The sequence below is a fragment of the Diabrotica virgifera genome, chromosome 5 (genome assembly GCF_917563875.1).
Source record: "Diabrotica virgifera virgifera chromosome 5, PGI_DIABVI_V3a".
NCBI lineage: Eukaryota > Metazoa > Arthropoda > Insecta > Coleoptera > Chrysomelidae > Diabrotica > Diabrotica virgifera.
In genome coordinates this window covers 242,269,680-242,288,664 of record NC_065447.1, presented here as the reverse complement: position 1 = coordinate 242,288,664, position 18,985 = coordinate 242,269,680, and the positions used below count along the sequence as shown (strand labels likewise).

The 18,985-nt window shown below is 32.9% G+C and overlaps 2 protein-coding genes across 3 annotated transcripts in view; one reads left to right on the top strand and one right to left on the bottom strand.

The window, feature by feature from the left end:
- LOC114325124 (uncharacterized) overlaps positions 1-18,985 on the top strand; it is a 134,823-nt gene that overhangs the window by 20,567 nt on the left and 95,271 nt on the right. The window lies entirely within an intron of this gene.
- Positions 1-18,985, bottom strand: part of LOC114325123 (delta(24)-sterol reductase-like) — a 37,339-nt gene that overhangs the window by 15,532 nt on the left and 2,822 nt on the right. The window contains exon 2 of the mRNA XM_028273068.1: positions 4,692-4,847. Coding sequence (XP_028128869.1) covers positions 4,692-4,847 — 156 coding nt within the window. The remainder of the gene's footprint in view (positions 1-4,691; positions 4,848-18,985) is intronic.

The window sequence follows — 18,985 nt, the reverse complement described above, 5'->3', positions numbered from 1 at the left end:
GTCAATAAAGTGTTGTTGCGCCGGTCTATTTGATCTGGTTTGTATGAGTAGTTTTGTTTTATTTGTGTTTATTGCTAGCCCTACTGCTTCTGCACTCTGTTTCAACTCAACGTAGGTTTCTTCCGCTGCATTCATTGTTCTGCTCATTATGTTTATATCATCCGCGTATGCTGCTAATTGGGTAGATTTGTTTGTAAGTATGTTATTTCCGCTTACCGTCAACCGTCTAATTACATATTCAAGAACAAGATTAAAAAGCGTTGGAGCCAGTCCGTCGCCTTGTTTCAGTCCTTGCGTTATCGTAAACGCATCAGTGATCTGTCCTTGAATACATACTTGTGCTTCTGTTTCTGTCATTGTCACTTGCACTAGTCGTATTAATTTTGATGGTATGCCAAATTCTTCCGATATACTAGGTAGAATTGTTCTATCTATTGAATCATAGGCTTGTTTAAAATCTACAAAGAGATTGTAAACGTCCATGTCATATTCCCATGCTTTGGCTAGTATTTGTTTAACTGTAAATAGTTGGTCAATGGTAGATCTATTTTGCCTAATTGTGTTGATACAAGCATCCTATTTAGGGTGGCAGTGAATAAAATTAAGATAGCTATGATGGCAACCAACGTTCTGAAAGGGCATGGTACATGAAGAAGAAGATGTTCTAATCGATCATCCTTTTGAAATAAGACACCTCTCACACCAGCGCACTTGCATCATAACGAAGATAGAAATGCTTGGAAAAGTCAGAACTTGCAATAACAGGAGCTGTTATAATAACCTGTTTAATTTTATGGAAAGCTTCATCAGCGTCAGGAGTCGAAGTAATAGGTTGAACTTTCCTTCTGTTTTTTAGTAAGTCAGAAATGGGACTACAAATACCAAAAAAATTGTTTAAGAACCTACGGTAGTAACCAATCAAGTCTATCAACCTATAGGTCTAGCTAAACTGGCATTTCTCAAAATTAACAGTGATATTTGCATCTTTCAAGCGTTTGAATCGCATCTTTCAAGCAGATCAGTATAGCTATCTACATCATTTAAGTAACCTTTTCGGAGATGAACAGAAAAGTTTAGTGTACGAAACCGGTCGTCCAAGGTACAAGAAATTGATTGTAAGACTAATATTTACTTCTTTATCCTTGTTAAATTACACGTATATGTAGAATTGTAAATATTTTACCTTATATTTTTAAATTCCCCTGTATATAATTTTTCTTAATTATTATTACGAAACCGAAATCAGAGTCTCACACATATGGACCTACGTTGGCCCAGATGGGTGGAACGAATTGGGATTAGTACGGTGAGCCGGTCCGAAATACTGCTAACGTTGAATCTTTAAGGCCTAATTAAGTAAGAATAACATTCGCAACTTTGAATCAATTTTAATAGTTTGGTTCTCATGGGAAAACGGAAAAGGGAGATTAGATGTATTTAAGAGAATTTGTTTTAGCGTGGGGGTTGTATAGTCAGTCGATTTTGATATTCTGAGGAAAGAAGTTGTATTTGGCAATAATCGAAAGGACGCGCAGTTTAAGACGTATTTATATATTGACAAGCCGGTCATATAATAAGTAGATAAACGCGATTATTTCAAAGACATTTTCGTTTGTGAGAACTCGTAAAATTTTAGTCGCAATTACACAAACACTTTTACATTTCGTCAATTTAATAGTATCTATAATTTAGTTATCTATTTTACAAGAATAAAAAACCGCTAAACGCCGTAAAAATGAGTGGCGCATACAATATTTCACCCACAAAAGATCTGATATGAATATTACGTGGCGCGAAAATGTATTTTCATTTTGATGCAAAACAAAATTCTAGTTTTATTTTAAAAGATTTTTTCATAATATTTGCCCAATTTGAAGTAAAACGCGCCACAAAAGAGTAACTTTGATACAGTTTGAATTTTGAAACTCTTCTGTGGCGCGTTTACTTCAAATTTAGCAAATATTATGAAAAATCTTTTAAAATAAAACTAGAATTTTGTTTTGCATCAAAATGAAAATACATTTTCGCGCCACGTAATATTCATATCAGATCTTTTGTGGCTGGAATATTGTATGCGCCACTCATTTTTACGGCGTTTAGCGGTTTTTTATTCTTGTATCAGGAGTTTTTCAAAGTTATTTATAAATTAAATGTATAAAGTTGAATGTAATGTTTCTCGATTACACGTTAAGCTTTATAAATGGTCGCCTTTGTTGCATTATCTTCCAAATGATCTAGTGTCCATCGAATGTACACTAGATTTTTTTCTATTCGAAATAGATTGAAAAAAATATTGGGATGGCCGGTAAATGAATTCGGATTGCCCGTTGCCAGATCAAATTAGCGTCGTAACCACTATAACTACATAAACAATTTAGGGAATCATCGTTAATTGGATTATACTTTTGTAGCTTAATATCTTCTGAACGGCTTAACCGATTTTGTTCACTAAACATGAGTTTGAAACGTATTGACAAGTAGTATCTTATGCACCTAAGGTCAAGTATGATAAATGAAGCTATTACAGGAAATATTGAGCTTGAAAAACGGTTTTTCCATAAGAAATTTATTTGAATATACTTATGAAGCCTATAACTTAAAAATTCGAATTTTCCTGGATATAAGGAATACACCGTTAGATTCGTCTAGAGTCCTTCTACAAACGCTCAGTTACTGGCGTAATTCGTAGGTTGAAATTTTCAGTAATTGTGGAAAAACCAAAATTTTCAAAGTTTAGTTTTTCAGTTTTTTGGCTATACTGAGCCGTGTGTATGTCTGATCCTGACAGCTTACACACCATTTGAAAACTTAACACAACGCTATTGATTTGGTGTATTTACTGTTCTCCTGTCTCTTCTTGAACCGAAGATATATACCGCCAAAAATATGCCGTTTTGTACCTACCAAGTCCTATAGCTGGCTTATGGGTAGTCAAAACTCACAAACTACACCGGTTCTAAATCGGCCCTCACCCCCTCTTCAAACACAGAAAAAAAATACAGATCGGTTTAACTTTTCCACACAAATACATACATACATACATACATACATACATGCATACATACATACATACATACATTTTCCCTTTTACATACATACATACATACTTTCCCATACATACATATCCACAAACATTTTCCCTTTTTTAAATAAAAATTGACTCATATTTCTGAGCTCGGTAACTTTTGAACGGTATAACCGATTTTCAAAATTAGACATGCGTTGGAAAGGTAATGATCGCTTCTTTAGATTAGAAGCCGCAAAGGTCGTAGTTAAATTTTCGAAGATTTTGGGAGTTTTGGGGACGAGAACGAAAAACAGACCCTAAATAGGAAGGGCCGTAAAATCCACACCCTTAAACCAAAATAGATGGTTGACATATGAATGGGTGAGTCTTTTCCTGAACTTTAAGATGAGAGTTGGCCCAATTTTCAATTCAGTCAGATTTAGAAAATCGAAAGTTTCGTGTATATATAGTGTCGCATATAGGGGGTGTAGGTGTGCGCCACAGGCGAGAACTGCCGTTCTCTGGTAATTAATTAAAACTGTTAAACATCACACGGACTTTTATTACGATTGTCTTTAATAAATCCTATATATAGTTTATTATAATAGTCCCACTACAAACAAGTTAAAAAATTGTGACAGATACCACGCTTTACATTTCTATTTCCAATCAGCTAAGAAAAATTGTCCCAAAAAGAGTACAAAAAGAGGCATTAATAAAGAATATTGTTTTATTTAAAATAGAACAACTATCTATTATTGGTGTTCAAATTTTTCACATTATTTTTTTCAAATAATCTTATATTTTTTACTGTCCGAAATTCATAATTACAACCTTTAATTTGAAATAATATTTAAGTCAACCCTGTCCAATTGTACCGAGTTATTTCTTCCCATCGTTACCCATGCAGACAATTAATTCTGCTTAAACATCGCGAGAGAGTGATCAGTTTCTCTTCTATAGTACTGCCCGTCTAAAGGTAAACTCCTAATTTTGAGTGCCACTCTCCGCTGAGGATACATCAATCTCTTCTTCTACTGTTGACCAGCAAAGGGAACAGAAGAAAAATACATAAGCCTTTCCTTTGCTCTAAATCTCAGTAAGAAAACGAACATTGTGATTAGTAATCTCTCTCTCTCTCTCTCTCTCTCTCTCTCTCTCTCTCTCTGTCTCTCTCTCTCTCTCTCTTTCTCTCTCTCTCTGTCTCTCTCTCTGTCTCTCTCTGTCTCTCTCTGTCTCTCTCTGTCTTTCTGTCTCTCTCTCTCTCTCTCTCTCTCTCTCTCTCTCTCTCTCTCTCTCTCTCTCTCTCTCTGTGTGTCTCTCTCTCTCTCTCTGGTGTGTTAGCTTTCGTTTGGCAACACATCTCCGCAAAATAAGACAGCAATCCGATATAAAATAAACGTTATACCGTTAAGAACAATTATTTGTTCTGTGAAACGGCATATAGAATAGAACGAGAATCAAAACGCGATTAGTGATTATCGACACAGGATTTTGCTAAGACTTTTTATAAACTTGTAATATTGTCTGTTTATCATAACTCCCACTATAAAATTCCACTTGAACCAGCAACATAACCTCATACAGTCCACACACTTTGAATTTATATTAATAATTTCACATATGTACATGCCGTTATCGTACAATTGGCATATATTGAAAAATTTAATTAGATTCGACTTACCCTTCGGTCGTTGTCGATTTCCAAAACATCTACTAGATTTACTTCTATGTTTGTCAGCTGTTTTTTGTAGAGCGGTCGTCTGAAAGACATTGTTTGCCAACCCGGTCGTGCTGTACACATTCGTGTCTTTCGTCCATCTTTATTCCACTGTAAAATCTAGAAACAAAACTGTATATAACTCATTTATTCCAAACATAGAAAAAATCAATTTTACATAGGAAATACCTAACTTTAATCAAAGATAAAAATGAATGTGTGTGTACTTTGTACGCACGTAAGAAGATATTCTTCTATTATATAATAGGTAATTTAAACGAAGTAAATATACTTAAAAGATTATTTGTACTTATTTTATTTAAAAATAAAACTAACTTTCTTATCTACCACTTTCAAAAAAGAAGAATATCTTCAAAAATTATATAATAATTACTTACAATTATAAAATCTATAAAACAAATATAAAAATAATAACTTGCTTGGGGCTCGAACCCACTTCACGTGTACCGCGCCGTACGAAAGTTGACGGCATTTCAAACTGCACCAAATTCTCGTATACGTCATGTGGGAATATACACAAACTAAACGTTTACACCATAAATTTATATGAATTTAATAAAATTATTAGTTTGATGTTTGTCGAAATAAAATACAACAAAATATAGAGTAGGAAAACGATATATGAGATGAAGATTTGTAGAAAGTTTGTTCGTAATCAGATTATGTAAATTAAAGCATTGCCTACTAATAGGTAACTACATTATTTTGTTTACATTTTCCAAATAGATAGGTATTGAAACTATTAGGTATTTCCAACTGAAACATTTAGAATTACGTACCTGCGGCTTTTCAAAACTATCTAAAAAGTCACTATAATTATAAATTTGATTTTATTTCTGTCCACACATCAATAAAAACTAATATTATACAATATTTTTGTTTACCGATAACCTCCATATTGAACAATTATTGACAGATCATTTCAAAATTTCAACACCCAATCAGAGCCCGTATAACCACTAATACCCTACTGTCGGTGTGCGCATGCGCGGGGATCAATCAAATTTTACCCTCAATCGATTCGCCGCTAAAGAAGAATATCTTCAAAAATAAAAAATTAAAAGCTTAATAATTATATAAATACATCAATAAGTCTATTTGTACATAATAAGTCTAATCGTTGATTAAAGTAATAGTAATTTCAATCAACAGTCTAATTCAAATCGAACAAGCAGGTTTTAGACCAAATAGAGATTGCACCGACTAGATCTTATCTCCCTGTATTTACATAAAAAAAAAGAGTTTTGCTGCTTTCGTAGATCTGTTACTAGCTTTCGACACAGTCTGGCGATAAGCAATGATTTACCTATAAACTCTTACACACTATTTCCTGCCAATTCACCGCGAGAGAGACAGAGTAGGTATTTCAGGGAACTTGCATAAATTTTTAAATTCAAAAAAAATGTTATAAATCACAACAGAACATAATTTAAAACATGTATCAAAGATAAAAAAGTTTTGTTTGTCTTTCGTTTGGCCCCCTAAAGACGATTAAAAATTCAAATTAAAACAGGTGGTCCAAAATGCGTCGTGACGTCACTTGGTTTTACATGTACATTTTTCCAATAAAGTAAACAGAATTTTAAATTAGACGTTATAAACGTCAGTAGAAAATACATTTATGTGACGTTACAAGTGTTTTTGATCGTTAGACCTATTCATAGAAAATTTGTACTTTTACAAAATGGTTTTATTTTCAATAGTAAACCTTCGTTCCTTTCCTTAAAAAGCAGTATAAAACTACAATTTTAACAAACTGGTATATATTATTACAATGATATACGATAAATGTCATTAGAATATAAATATTTTTGACTTATTCCACGACGATGAGCTTGCCAAATACCCAAGTAGGTGGAGGCCAATAAACTAAAGGAGGAGAAGAAGAATATACCTAAATATAATGTTGTGTCTAGGTATACGCTAACGTGTACGCAAATAAAAAAGTTAGTGTCAGTGATTTCTTATTTTTTATTTGTTTAGTGTTTCTTTTTAAATTAACTACGGAGTGTGGACAATTATTTAGTTCTTTTAATGAGTTTAAGAACATTTTAAAACAGTAGATACGAAAAAGATAAGAGACTATAAATTAATATATATATTTTTTTAGTTATAAATGAAATAGTATTACCGTAAAAGATTAAAATATAAGGAAGACCTAAAGCTTTCAGAATAATAATTAACTTGTTTTGAAGCTATTATCCTTGTGGAATTTTTGTAATCAACTATTCTAAATGAGAACTAAGCCACAATTTAACTAAAAAATTGATTTTATTAACGTTTCGACTTCTAAACCGGATGTCGTTGTCAAAATACAAAATATTATTAAAAGTAACAAAAATGTTGTTGCTTAGTAAAAAATTTTTTCTAATAATTTATTTAATCTGACTTATTTTTGTATTTTGACAATGACATCCGATTTGGACGTCTAAACGTTAATAAAATATTTTTTTTAGTTAAATTGTGGCTTATTTTGCATTTAGAATAGTTGATTATAATAATTCACTTACGTATAAAAATTATTTTAACAATATTTTGTACCTACATGTCATAAACTAAATACATATAATTATTTTGCTAACCTAAATATTTACTTTTATATTATACATTGATTTATTACAATTAAGTTTGAAACATCTGAATAGTTCTGCTTCCCTTCCCTTAACAAATATGTTTCTATCAAACAAACACTAAACATATCAAAATAGCATGTACCAAAATATATAGTCACTGGCAAGCTAAATAATGACGTCACTGGCTTGATGAAGTTTAATTCGCGTCTACCTAACTTTTTTATTTGCGTACACGTTATCGTGTACCTAGACACAGCGAAATATAACCATAATAAAAACTAATGCAAAACTATGTGACGTCACGGACCGTTTGAACTACTTTATACCGCAGAAGACTTTAAATATGTATTTCCAAGTTATTACGAGTTTTTGAAGCGTGAAATTTTGGAAATCTCATTTTTAAACAAAACTGAACATTATTATCTAATAAAAAAAAATGTGCAAGTTCCCTATTAATTATGGCCAAACTGGCAACAGATTCATGTTCTCAAATAACTTTGATAGTGTGTAAAATTATTTATTAGAATCAGCTAAGAACTTTCGGCAAGTCACATGCCATCTTCAGTGTTTGGTGTTATAGGTTATAAACGCCTCATAGAAGAGTAATTGTCGAGATAAAAGATATTAAAAGCAATTAGAGGGCCAAAACCTCTGTTATTAGAGTAAAAAACCCTTTACAACAATCAAATTGGCTAACTAACGGCACTAGGAACAGCTGTTGCAATAAATATAATTTATTGTATCCCAATGCCATACTGATCATTACCTTAACAACGCATGTCTAATTATGAAAATCAGTTATACCATTCAAAAGTTACCGAGCTCAGAAATATGACTCAATTTCTATTTAAAAAATGGAAAATGTTTGTGGATATGTATGTATGTATGTATGTAAGTATGTATGTATGTATGTATGTATGTATGTATGTATGTATGTATGTATGTATGTATGTATGTATGTATGTATGTATGTATGTATGTATGTATGTATGTATGTATGTATGTATGTATGTACCTATGTATGTGGAAAAGTTAAACCGATCCGATTTTTTCTCTGTGTTTTTGAAGAGGGGATCAGGGCCGATTCAGAACCGGTGTAGTTTGTGACTTTTGACCATCATAAGCCAGCTATAGGACTTGGTAGGTACAAAACGGCATATTTTTTGGGGATATATATCTTCGGTTCAAGAAGAGAAAGGAGAACCGCAAATACACCAAATCAATAGTGTTGAGTTAGGCTTTCAAATGATGTTTAAGCTGTCAGGATCAGACATACACACCGCTCAGTATAGCCGAAAAACTGAAAAAGTAAACTTTGAAAATTTTGGTTTTTCGACAATTATTCAAAATTTATAAAGCTTAACGTGTAATTGAGAAACATTACATTCAACTTCATACATTTAATTTATAAATAATTTTGAAAAACTCCTGATACAAGAATAAAAAACCGCTAAACGCCGTAAAAATGAGTGGCGCATACAATATTATTCCAGCTAAAAAAGATATGATATGAATATTACGTGGCGCGAAAATGTATTTTCATTTTGATACAAAGCAAAATTCTAGTTTAATTTTAAAACATTTTTTCATAATATTTGCTAAATTTGAAGTAAACGCGCCACAAAAGAGTTTCAAAATTCAAACTGTACCAAAGTTACTCTTTTGTGGCGCGTTTTACTTCAAATTGGGCAACTATTTAAAAAAATCTTTTAAAATAAAACTAGAATTTTGTTTTTGCATCAAAATGAAAATACATTTTCGCGCCACGTAATATTCATATCAGATCTTTTGTGGGTGAAATATTGTATGCGCCACTCATTTTTGCGGCGTTTAGCGGTTTTTTATTCTTGTTTGGTTATTCAGTACAAAAATAGGTAGATATTAGTCTCATTACCGAAGACTACAACGTCACTTTAGCAAATAAAAAATTGTACGGTATAATAACTCACTTATGTAGCTTTAAATGGTAAATGGTATGGATAATGACGATATCGTGTATTATTTGTTGTTTTCGTGACGGTAAATTACGGCCGACTGCAAATCTATTATTAATGACACAAGCAAGTCCAAAGGTTGGAAAAGTCAGTTAAAATTGTGTTCCCTGATTTTCTCTGTACTAAAGAATCAAATTCAAACCATATAGTCCAGGTTGTAGGCCGCTCCTGTAGGAAAAAAGTTTCTGCTTTGGTTTTTTTGCGGATTCCTGTTCAAAAATATCCGCTTGAAACAAATCTGAAGAGTGCTTTGTGCTTTTGAGCAGAAATTGTTTTATCAATGCTTTTAAAAAAATTTCAAAACTCACCTTTTTCTGCTCCACATCACATTTCAAGACTGTAGCTTATTTACGTGTTCTTGCTTCAATGTCCAGTTTTCAATTCCATGTTGCAGTATCGAAAACGCATAGAGTATCAGAGCTCTTATTCTCAGTTCTAATCTAAGGTCTTTGTTGCAGATAATTGTTTTCATTTTAACAAACTGTTTCTTGCTATTTCTATCCTGGCCCTTTTTTTCTGTTATTTGATCATTATTGACATGCTGTGAAAATGCTGTAGACATTGTAACTCAAAAACTACTTGACCGACCCACCTTGAATTTTGTATATATTTTCTTTAGGCATTCCTTGAAGTAACGCTGTCGAGATATTTTTTGTTGTATGCTTATTTTTTATTTAACAATAATAAATTTGTTAATTTTCACCCTTTTGCAAAAAAAAATTCGTTGTTTTGACTTTTGAGTGATATTAAAAAGTCAAAATTAGATCAAACCAAAAAACTCGACAGCATTACCTCGAGAAATTCATAAGCTAATAAAATCTTTTTGAACTTTTTGTTTACCATGTAATGCACCGCAAAATTCATTATACCTATTTTGAGGTGTCTTTTAAAAATTTGCAACGGTTGGCTTATTTTTTAGTATTTTTCCTTAAATTTTTTCTTGAGTAATATCTGAATTGTACTGAATATGCCTGTTTAATTTAAAAATAAAATATTTCTACCATACTTTAAAAAAAATGTGCTTGAAATATTGATTTCAACCTAACTATACAGAATAAGAAATACGAAAATAAATTACACTAGTAAAGAAAATATGCAACAAATAATTCCTAAATTGAATTTAAAAAATCCATTTGCATTTTGCTTGTGAAACTTTGGGACTCACATATTTCCTTACCGCTCAAATCGTCAGATTTTTGAAATATACACTGATTTGCATGTACTTAACTAACCTTATCTTAATCTGACGATTTCGAATTTTTCTAAGGATAGATTTTTTTCGCATCCCCCCCCCCCCTTAACGAACTCTCCTGCATTAAGAGCCAATATATGATAGAGGTACATTTTCAAGGTACAAGATTTCTCTCCATGTAAAAATCTGACGCTCTCGAGTAACTGCAAAAATGCCCGCTAGGCTCCCCTATCATTGTTTATAAATAAAAAATGACATTTAATCTTCTGAATATTTTGTTTATTACAAATTTCATCACCAAATATATCAAAAGCAGTTGTTAAACATATGTATCAAAGACTGTCACCAAAAAGGCTTATATTTAGCTAATTTCTCTGGTCTATTTGTTGTATTTTTGAACAAAGCACTTTTTACTATCCAAATGGCGTGCTTCCCTTAAGTTATTCTACTCACTTCCAAATGACAATTTCCTCTTGACTCTTGATGTGACGATAGTGACGAGATATTTTTTGTATTTACTGCATTGTGTAAATATTCCATTTTTAAGATATGTACTTATATTATAATAATATGTAATATGTTTTTCGGAAGCTTCGCCGTATTAATACTCACTTACATATTAAAATTTTTTAAGGGAATTTTAAAAGGTAAGAAGACCGCGCAAAAGATGGAGTGACAACCTTCCATAGAGGTATCAATCCGTCAATTAACAAACAGAATTGCTTATAAAGATTTAAGTTACAAATTGCATGACGCATTGCCTACAATAGTTATTTATGATATAAGTGTTAAAAGTACACGTTTAAGGCACGCATGTGAAAGTTTGCAGAATGAGCGAAAGCGAGTTCTCCAATTCACATGAGTTCCTTAAAAATGTACTTTTTAACACGCATATCATACAATATTTTTTCTACAAACGTAATTACAGGACAATATCTGCAAAAACTTTTACTTGAACTTGACTGACATTCCATTTTTATATTTTTTTGACATTACATCAAAATTGTCTACACGGTCAATACGAACTGCAGTGCCTTACAAATTTTAAAGCACTAGTGCCTTAAAGTAGCATTTTTAACGCTCGTATAGAGTGCTAAAAATTGCATTTTTAACACGGTTGTAGAAAATAGTTATTTTCCTAACAAGTGCAGAAAGTCATACTTTTCCGCACGCGACTGCAGTTTGCCGAACGACGCGAAGCGGGAGTTCGGCAAGCAGTCGAGTGCGGAAAAGAGACTTTCTGCAAGCGTTAGGAACAATATTTTTTCTACGAGTCTTTAAAAAATGACCAAATCTTAATCAATTAATTTAATTAATATGAAAATACATACACAAATTAATTCTTTGACAAGGTTGTCAAAACCAAACTTTCAGCATAATTGGTTAGCATGACGACGATTCAAAACCACTGTTATTGTCTAATGATTTGACTTTCGAATATTATGTCAAAATTATTTTATTTCATCGAATTCTCGCATTAATTTCATTAAAACATGAACACAATAAGATATACAAAAATAGACGGTCCCGTTTTGTTTTAAATCTATCTCCTGCCATCCCCCGATAGCGCTATTTCTAGGTCTACCCGTTGTCAAGGAGGTTAGGCAAGAAGACAAATTTACATCAAAACTTCCGTAGTTCTCGGTATACAATAAAACTATTTATACCGGAGTAAGGTTAGAACGCCCTCTAACGAGGAATAAGTGAAATAAATGTCGACTCGATTCTAGTTTTCTGTTGACCCAGATATGAAAATATCAAAAGGTACCGCTAGGAAAATATTCCAAAAATGCGGTTCAGAGAAACTATATGAAACGAGTCTTTGTACTCTCATACCGGGTAGACCTAGAAATAGCGCTATCGGAGGATATGGCAGGAGACAGATTGAAATCAATATTTTTGTATTTTTACTAATGCCATACTCTGTATGAGAGTACAAAGACTCGTTTCATATAGTTTCTCTGAACCGCATTTTTGGAATATTTTCCTAGCGGTGCCTTTTGATATTTTCATATCTATATTTTCATATCTATTTTCATAAGATATAAAATATTTGAAATAAATTAGTAAATAATATCTAAATATTAGTTTATTGCATGTATTATAATTACTTTAAGGCCATATTAACATATCTAAATTAACACGCGTGCGGAAAAGTAAAACGCGTGCGGAAAAGTAAAACGGTTGCGGAAAAGTAACACGCGTGCGGAAAACTAAAACTTTCTAAACTAAAACGAGTTCGCGAAAGTAGACATTTTTGCACGCTCGTAGAAAATAGTATATTGTGCAACAAGTGCAGAAAGGTACTAATTTCTCACGAGTTTGAAAAGTTGCGGTACGAGCGCAAGCGAGTGCCGCAATTCAAACGAGTGAGAAATTACCTTTCTGCACGTGTTTCACACTATACTTTTTCTACAAGCACAGTTTTTCCTAAAAATAAAAATCACAATTTCCAAACGATGATTAATTATAATAGGTACCTATGTGATAAATTTTAAACTGTATTTAATTAATACCTACTAATCAATTTAAATTCCTTATACCTAAATAAATTGCACAGAAATCAGTTAAAAAAGTAATGCACTGCCTTAATTTGTTTAAATTTAAACAATTATTACACATTATTGACATTATATTTATGCAGTCACGGATTTACACAAAACCTACTTCATTCGACGTCTCTTGCACAGGTTGCTAAATCCTTATTGGCTATTTGATAATTATAAAATGTTTAATAAGAATAAAATTGTAAAATAAAACAGTTGTAACATCCATAATTTAGTTTCTATGCTATAGTTAAATATAATAATTGTCTTATAGGTTATATATTTGTCTAAAGTTTTATCCACGGATGTAAACAGAATATAACGTTACTCAGAATGCGGTAGTCCACGGATGTAAACAGAATATAACGTTACTCAGAATGAGGTAGTCAACTGTGCAGAAAAGAACTTTGCGGCACAGAAACGTCACTTTGCGGCACAGAAACGTCACTTTTCTGCACACTAATGTCAAATATCTTATACTGTGAGAAAATATCAAGTTTGCTAACATAAAACCGTGCAGAAAAGTGCACTTTGAATAGTGGTTGTAGAAAAAAATATTTTCGATACATCCTAGGTATAATATACCCAGGGCCGCCGCTAAGGTGTTGGCCGATCGTGTGCAACTTAATATTTGCCGCCCTCTTCCAATTTCAACACTTTAGAAAAATGTACCTTACTAGTATTTAAAGTGTTGAGTAAATGGCTTGTTACTTTGAAAAGTCGACTTCATTGTCTTTCCAAAGAGACGCTAATTGTATCTGAACGTCTGCTGTCTTTCCGGTTAGTACCGCTTCCACAAGGATAGAAACTCTTTTCACCTATTATTTTTAATAAATGAAATGTCTGTCTGTCTCTTCTCCCTCTTTTCTCTTCCTGTTCTCTTTCTTTCTTCCTCTCTCTTGGTTTGCTGTTTCTCTCTTCCTTCCCTCTTGTCCCTGCACTGGTTCTAGATCCGATTAACTCCTTTTCTTCAATTTCTCGCCTCCAGCTTTTCTAACCTCGAGTTTCGTTTATTCCTTTTTCCCTTCCTGCTCTCTCTTCTGCCTTTATTGTTTTTCTTTTTAATTGTCCCATTTTTCTTTCCACGAGTTGGGTCGTGCTGATCGGTTCAGTGGGGCAGTGCGCCCTTGCCCCTCCAAGGCTATTTTCCGCTCGGGTTCGCCATCTCCCTTAGGCATCGCGTGTAACCCACTATGTTACCCCTGGGCCATCACCCCTTCGGCATGAGGGTGTTACACCTTGAGGTTGGGGTGGCGGTATAATAAGATGATACATAGCCGTCATCCCTATGCATATCCGTTTGTTTTCAGTGGTGTCCTCCACTGGTTTCAGAGGTTTTCTCCTCGGGTATAGGTTTAGGTATCGGGACGTGTGCCTATGATGGGTAGGGGTGGATGTCGTATGATAGTTGGGAAAACTATCACACAGGAACAGGTTAGGAGCTTGGCTAGAGGAGAGCGGACAGCTGCTCCAATTTGTTGCCTTTTACGATGATCAGGGGAAGCTGGAGGTATTCTACTTGGGCGGACCGCCTCCACATGGGAACGAGAAAAATTTCTAAAAGTCCGAAAGCCGCCAGCCGCTTTGAATGAAAAAGTATTCCCAGAACTGCTTTATGACTATACTTGCAAAAGGGCAGTGCATACAATAAATAATATTTTTTGATATTTTTGTTTAGATTAGAATGAAAAAAAAGAACTATAAATGATAAATGAAATGCATTTTAGTATTATCAGGTAATAATAATAAAAGTTTAAAAAATTATCTGAATCCTTACTATTTAATTATTTGAATTTATTTTCGTTTTAAAAAAAGTATTATTGCTTTTGGCCGCCCCTATTGTTGGCCGCCCGTGTGCGATGCACACTTAGCACACATGGTAGCGGCGGCCCTTAATATACCTAGGTATAATAAAGTTTTTTATTTAAAAGTGAATCATAAAATACAGTAGAATTTGATGTCGGTATTGAAAGAAAGTCAAATGCTTAGTATGACTATAATATCGTAAGGTGAGGTTTTTGTTGGCTTTACTCATGATTTAGATAGGTACAATGGAATTACTAACAAAATTTATTGGCTGTAATGAGTCGATATTATGGAATGTGTTATTAGTTTGAATGGTTTTGTTTCGTTCTCGTAGTTATAAAACACATTTTTTAGTAAACAAATTATTATAGCTTAACGTCATTGATGATTATTCAAAAATCATGATTATTCCAGGCTTTCACGGCTCTTTTTAAGAATTCTAAATACCCTATCGATTTCATTTATTTGATCCCTTTTTACCTTTCCAACACCTCCAAAATCGCCCCCGGATCTTTCAGATGTTTAATTTATTTTTATATAAGGCATTACTATTTTATATTACACAAGATTGCCCAAAAAGATTATGCAGTGGGTACCACCAAACCGCAAAAAACGAGGAAGACCTAAAAAGACATGGAAAGAAGGGGTAACCAAAGCAATGAGTGCAAGGGATCTTAGAGATGGCTAATGTGATGATAGAAGGACGTGGAAGTTAGGCATCGCACAACGTCGAAAGACGTTCTAAAACCGATAAATACATACATTACTATTTACTACTACCACCTACCCCACCTTCCACTTTCCATGATAAAACTTTAGATAACAATGTTTCATCTTTTACTGCTAATTTTACTGGTGTAATAAATAGCCAACATAATAATTATTGAGATACTTAGTAGAAAACGTGGATATTTTGCCCTGTAATATTGATTTCGATAAATAAATAATGTTCATCGATTTGTCATTAATAAAATAGTTTTGTGGGATAAAACGATTATTTATTTAGTGATTTGTTATTTAGATAAAAAGTTATTTGTTGGGCCTACCATTCAGGAAAAACAAACAGTTCTGTTATTGGTCAAGGCGAGATCTGTCGAAATAGTACATTGTTTACCGGGTAGGAAAAGCTTAACATTTCTGGACGACTGTGAAGATTGCTAAGTCGAGGCGCAAGCCGAGACTTAGCAACACAGAGTCCAGGAATGTGGCTTTTCCTACGAGGTAAACATACTATTTTTCCGCAAATCGTTTAAAATTCGACAGATATTGATTGATTTAAAAAAAACGCGATAATTTTATTCCCAAATAAATGGTGCTTTGAAATTCCTAATAAAATTACTTGGGTTACTATGGAAACGTATTGAGGTTGAATTGTCAAACTTGACGCTTATAAATTTAATTGCTGGTGTTCTCGAAAGTAAAATGATAAGTGATGATGAAATTTGCATTCCTGGGACTCCTCCAGAGCTGGTTGAGGCAGTGAATACTGCTTCATTAGAATTATTGCCAAAGAAATCAAGAGAAAAGTACGAAAATGCATACAGACGTTTTATGAATTATTAATAATTTTCTATCATTTATGTAGAACACTAACAACTGTACGGAAATATCATTTCCTTACAGTAAGGAAATGACATTTCCTTACAGTAAGTAAGTCCTGACTTTTTCTTCAAGAAATTTTGACAGGAATGTCAAAATTTCCTGGCGATTTGCGGAAAAGGACATTTTCCATAGGAGTCTACTTTTTGCTTGAATTACCTCATTATGTTTTATGTATTGTCCAAGTAAAAAATACTGTGGAATAGCTTTAAGCCGGTGAAATATGATATTCTTCAAATATAGATATTAGGTCAAACGTTTAAGAAGCGGCCCTTTGAAAGCATCTGTGTTTTTACGGTCAGACCTCCCGCATATCTATTCACAAGTTTCGTGCAAAATCTTAGTTTTAGTTCGGTAGCTAGCAGTGTGTTAGTACTGGAGTGTACGTGTGTTAAGTGATACGAGTGTTTTGTTGCTGTAATTATTTTGAATATTGGTTTAGTATTTCGTTTGGAGAGTGTCAAGTGTTATTTATTGTAATTTAATTAATGTGAATAGTGATGTGGCGCCCGTGGGATAATGTAAATATCGCGTACGATAACGCTGATATTGTAGAAATTGCCAGTGCTAGTGTGAATGTAATTACTAAAAAAAAGAGCTCGTAAAGAAGATTCGAATGCATTTAAATGCAGAAACACAGCAAGTATGTTTGAATGTATACAAAAATCTACGTAAGAAATTCGGCTTCGATGAAACACTATTGGCACAAGCCATCTCTGATTTAACAGAAAGTCCACTTTCTAATGTATATAAAATAGTTAAAAATGAACCCCATCATTGCAAGAAACGATGTGACTACAAATTTTCAAGAGCTTTAAATCCTTCACTCGTAAAACTATTCAAAACCACAATGTACGACTGCTACAAAAGCAATGAAATACCTACAATAGAAATAATAAGAAAGAAATTGGAAACAACCGGTCGAAATATGAACTGCTGTGAGAAAACTCTTCAAAATTGGATAAAAAAATGGGCTTTAAGTTAAAAAAAATAAATAAACGTCAAGCAATTATGGAAAGCCAAAGAATAGTCAACAGACGTAATATGTACCTAGAAGAAATTACTAAATATAGGCAAGAAAATAGGAGAATTTATTATTTAGATGAAACTTGGTATGATACCCACGATACAGTAAAGAAAGGATGGACAGATGGTTCAAGCATGTGCATACCAGAAATGCCTGCAAATAAAGGCTCGCGGCTAATTATTGTACATTGCGGAGGAAGTGAGGGATGGGCTCCGAATGCTTTAAAATTATGTGGGAAGAAAATGGAAGATTGTAACGTTGACTACCACAAGAATATGGAAGCTGACATTTTTGAAGATTGGTTTGAAAACTCGCTGATCCCAAACTTGGAGAAAAACAGCGTAATAGTGCTTGACAACGGTTCCTATCATTCCTGGCAGCTCACTAAAATACCTAATACATCTTCAAAGCTGACCTGCAAAATTTTTTAATAGAAAATTATTTTTATTTCGAAGATTTTTACACAAAAAAACAACTTATTGAAGTTCTACACACGAAGCAATTTAGAAAATTATACGGTCTAGAGAGTATTGCCGAAAAGCATAGACACACTATATTGAGACTTCCCCCCTACTTTTGTGTTTTCAATCCTATTGAGTTAATTTGGGGACAATAAAAACCAAGTATAAGGCGTTCAAATACATTTCCTAAATTTGACAAAAAGGTAATTGAGATAATTAAAAAAGAAGTAGCCAATATTACCAAAGTAGACTGGCAGAAAAGAATCGCCAAAGTGATCAAAGTAGAAGAATATTATAAGAAGATTGGGCACTTCCACATTAATGGTGGAAATAAATTTATTATTGAATTGGGCGATGATAGTGACGAAGAAAATACGGAAGAAGGAGAAAATGAGTTAAGTGTATCAGTATTTTAATTGTTGTGTTGTGCAATTCATTTTCCAAGCATAAGTGTACTAATGAAAAGACTCGGTTAAAAAAATATTTTTAGATTTTGTATTTTTAATAAAAAAAGAGCGGGGACATACTTGCATTTTGTGCTGAATTTTAAAAGTTTTGAACTGTATACCTAAAGTAATTTTAGATCTAACTGTGTTTTTATAAAGTTCTTTTAGTATCAGTAATTCTAAAAATAACAAGATTAATTATAAAAGCTATTCTACATCAGTTATTAATGCAAGCATGCGGTAAGAGGGAGGTCCCTGTGAGGTTAAATGTTATTAAAAAATTGATAAAATTAATTTTAACACAATATTATGTCCTGCTTTAACGGTATTTACCTAAGTATAAATAAATATTTTTAACTACATATTTAATTACCAGAAAACACCAGCTGCCGGCTTAATATTAAAGACTAAGAACAACCCAAAGCTACAATAATCTTACCCATTACACTATATAGATTGCTTGAACAATACCTTGTATCAATAACCGGGCAGTATCGTGCCCCCGCTAGCGAAATCAAAATTATTCCGATTCTATTTTTTTGCACAAACTTACTCAAAAAGAGGTCCTTATAACATATCCACAGGGTGCCGGG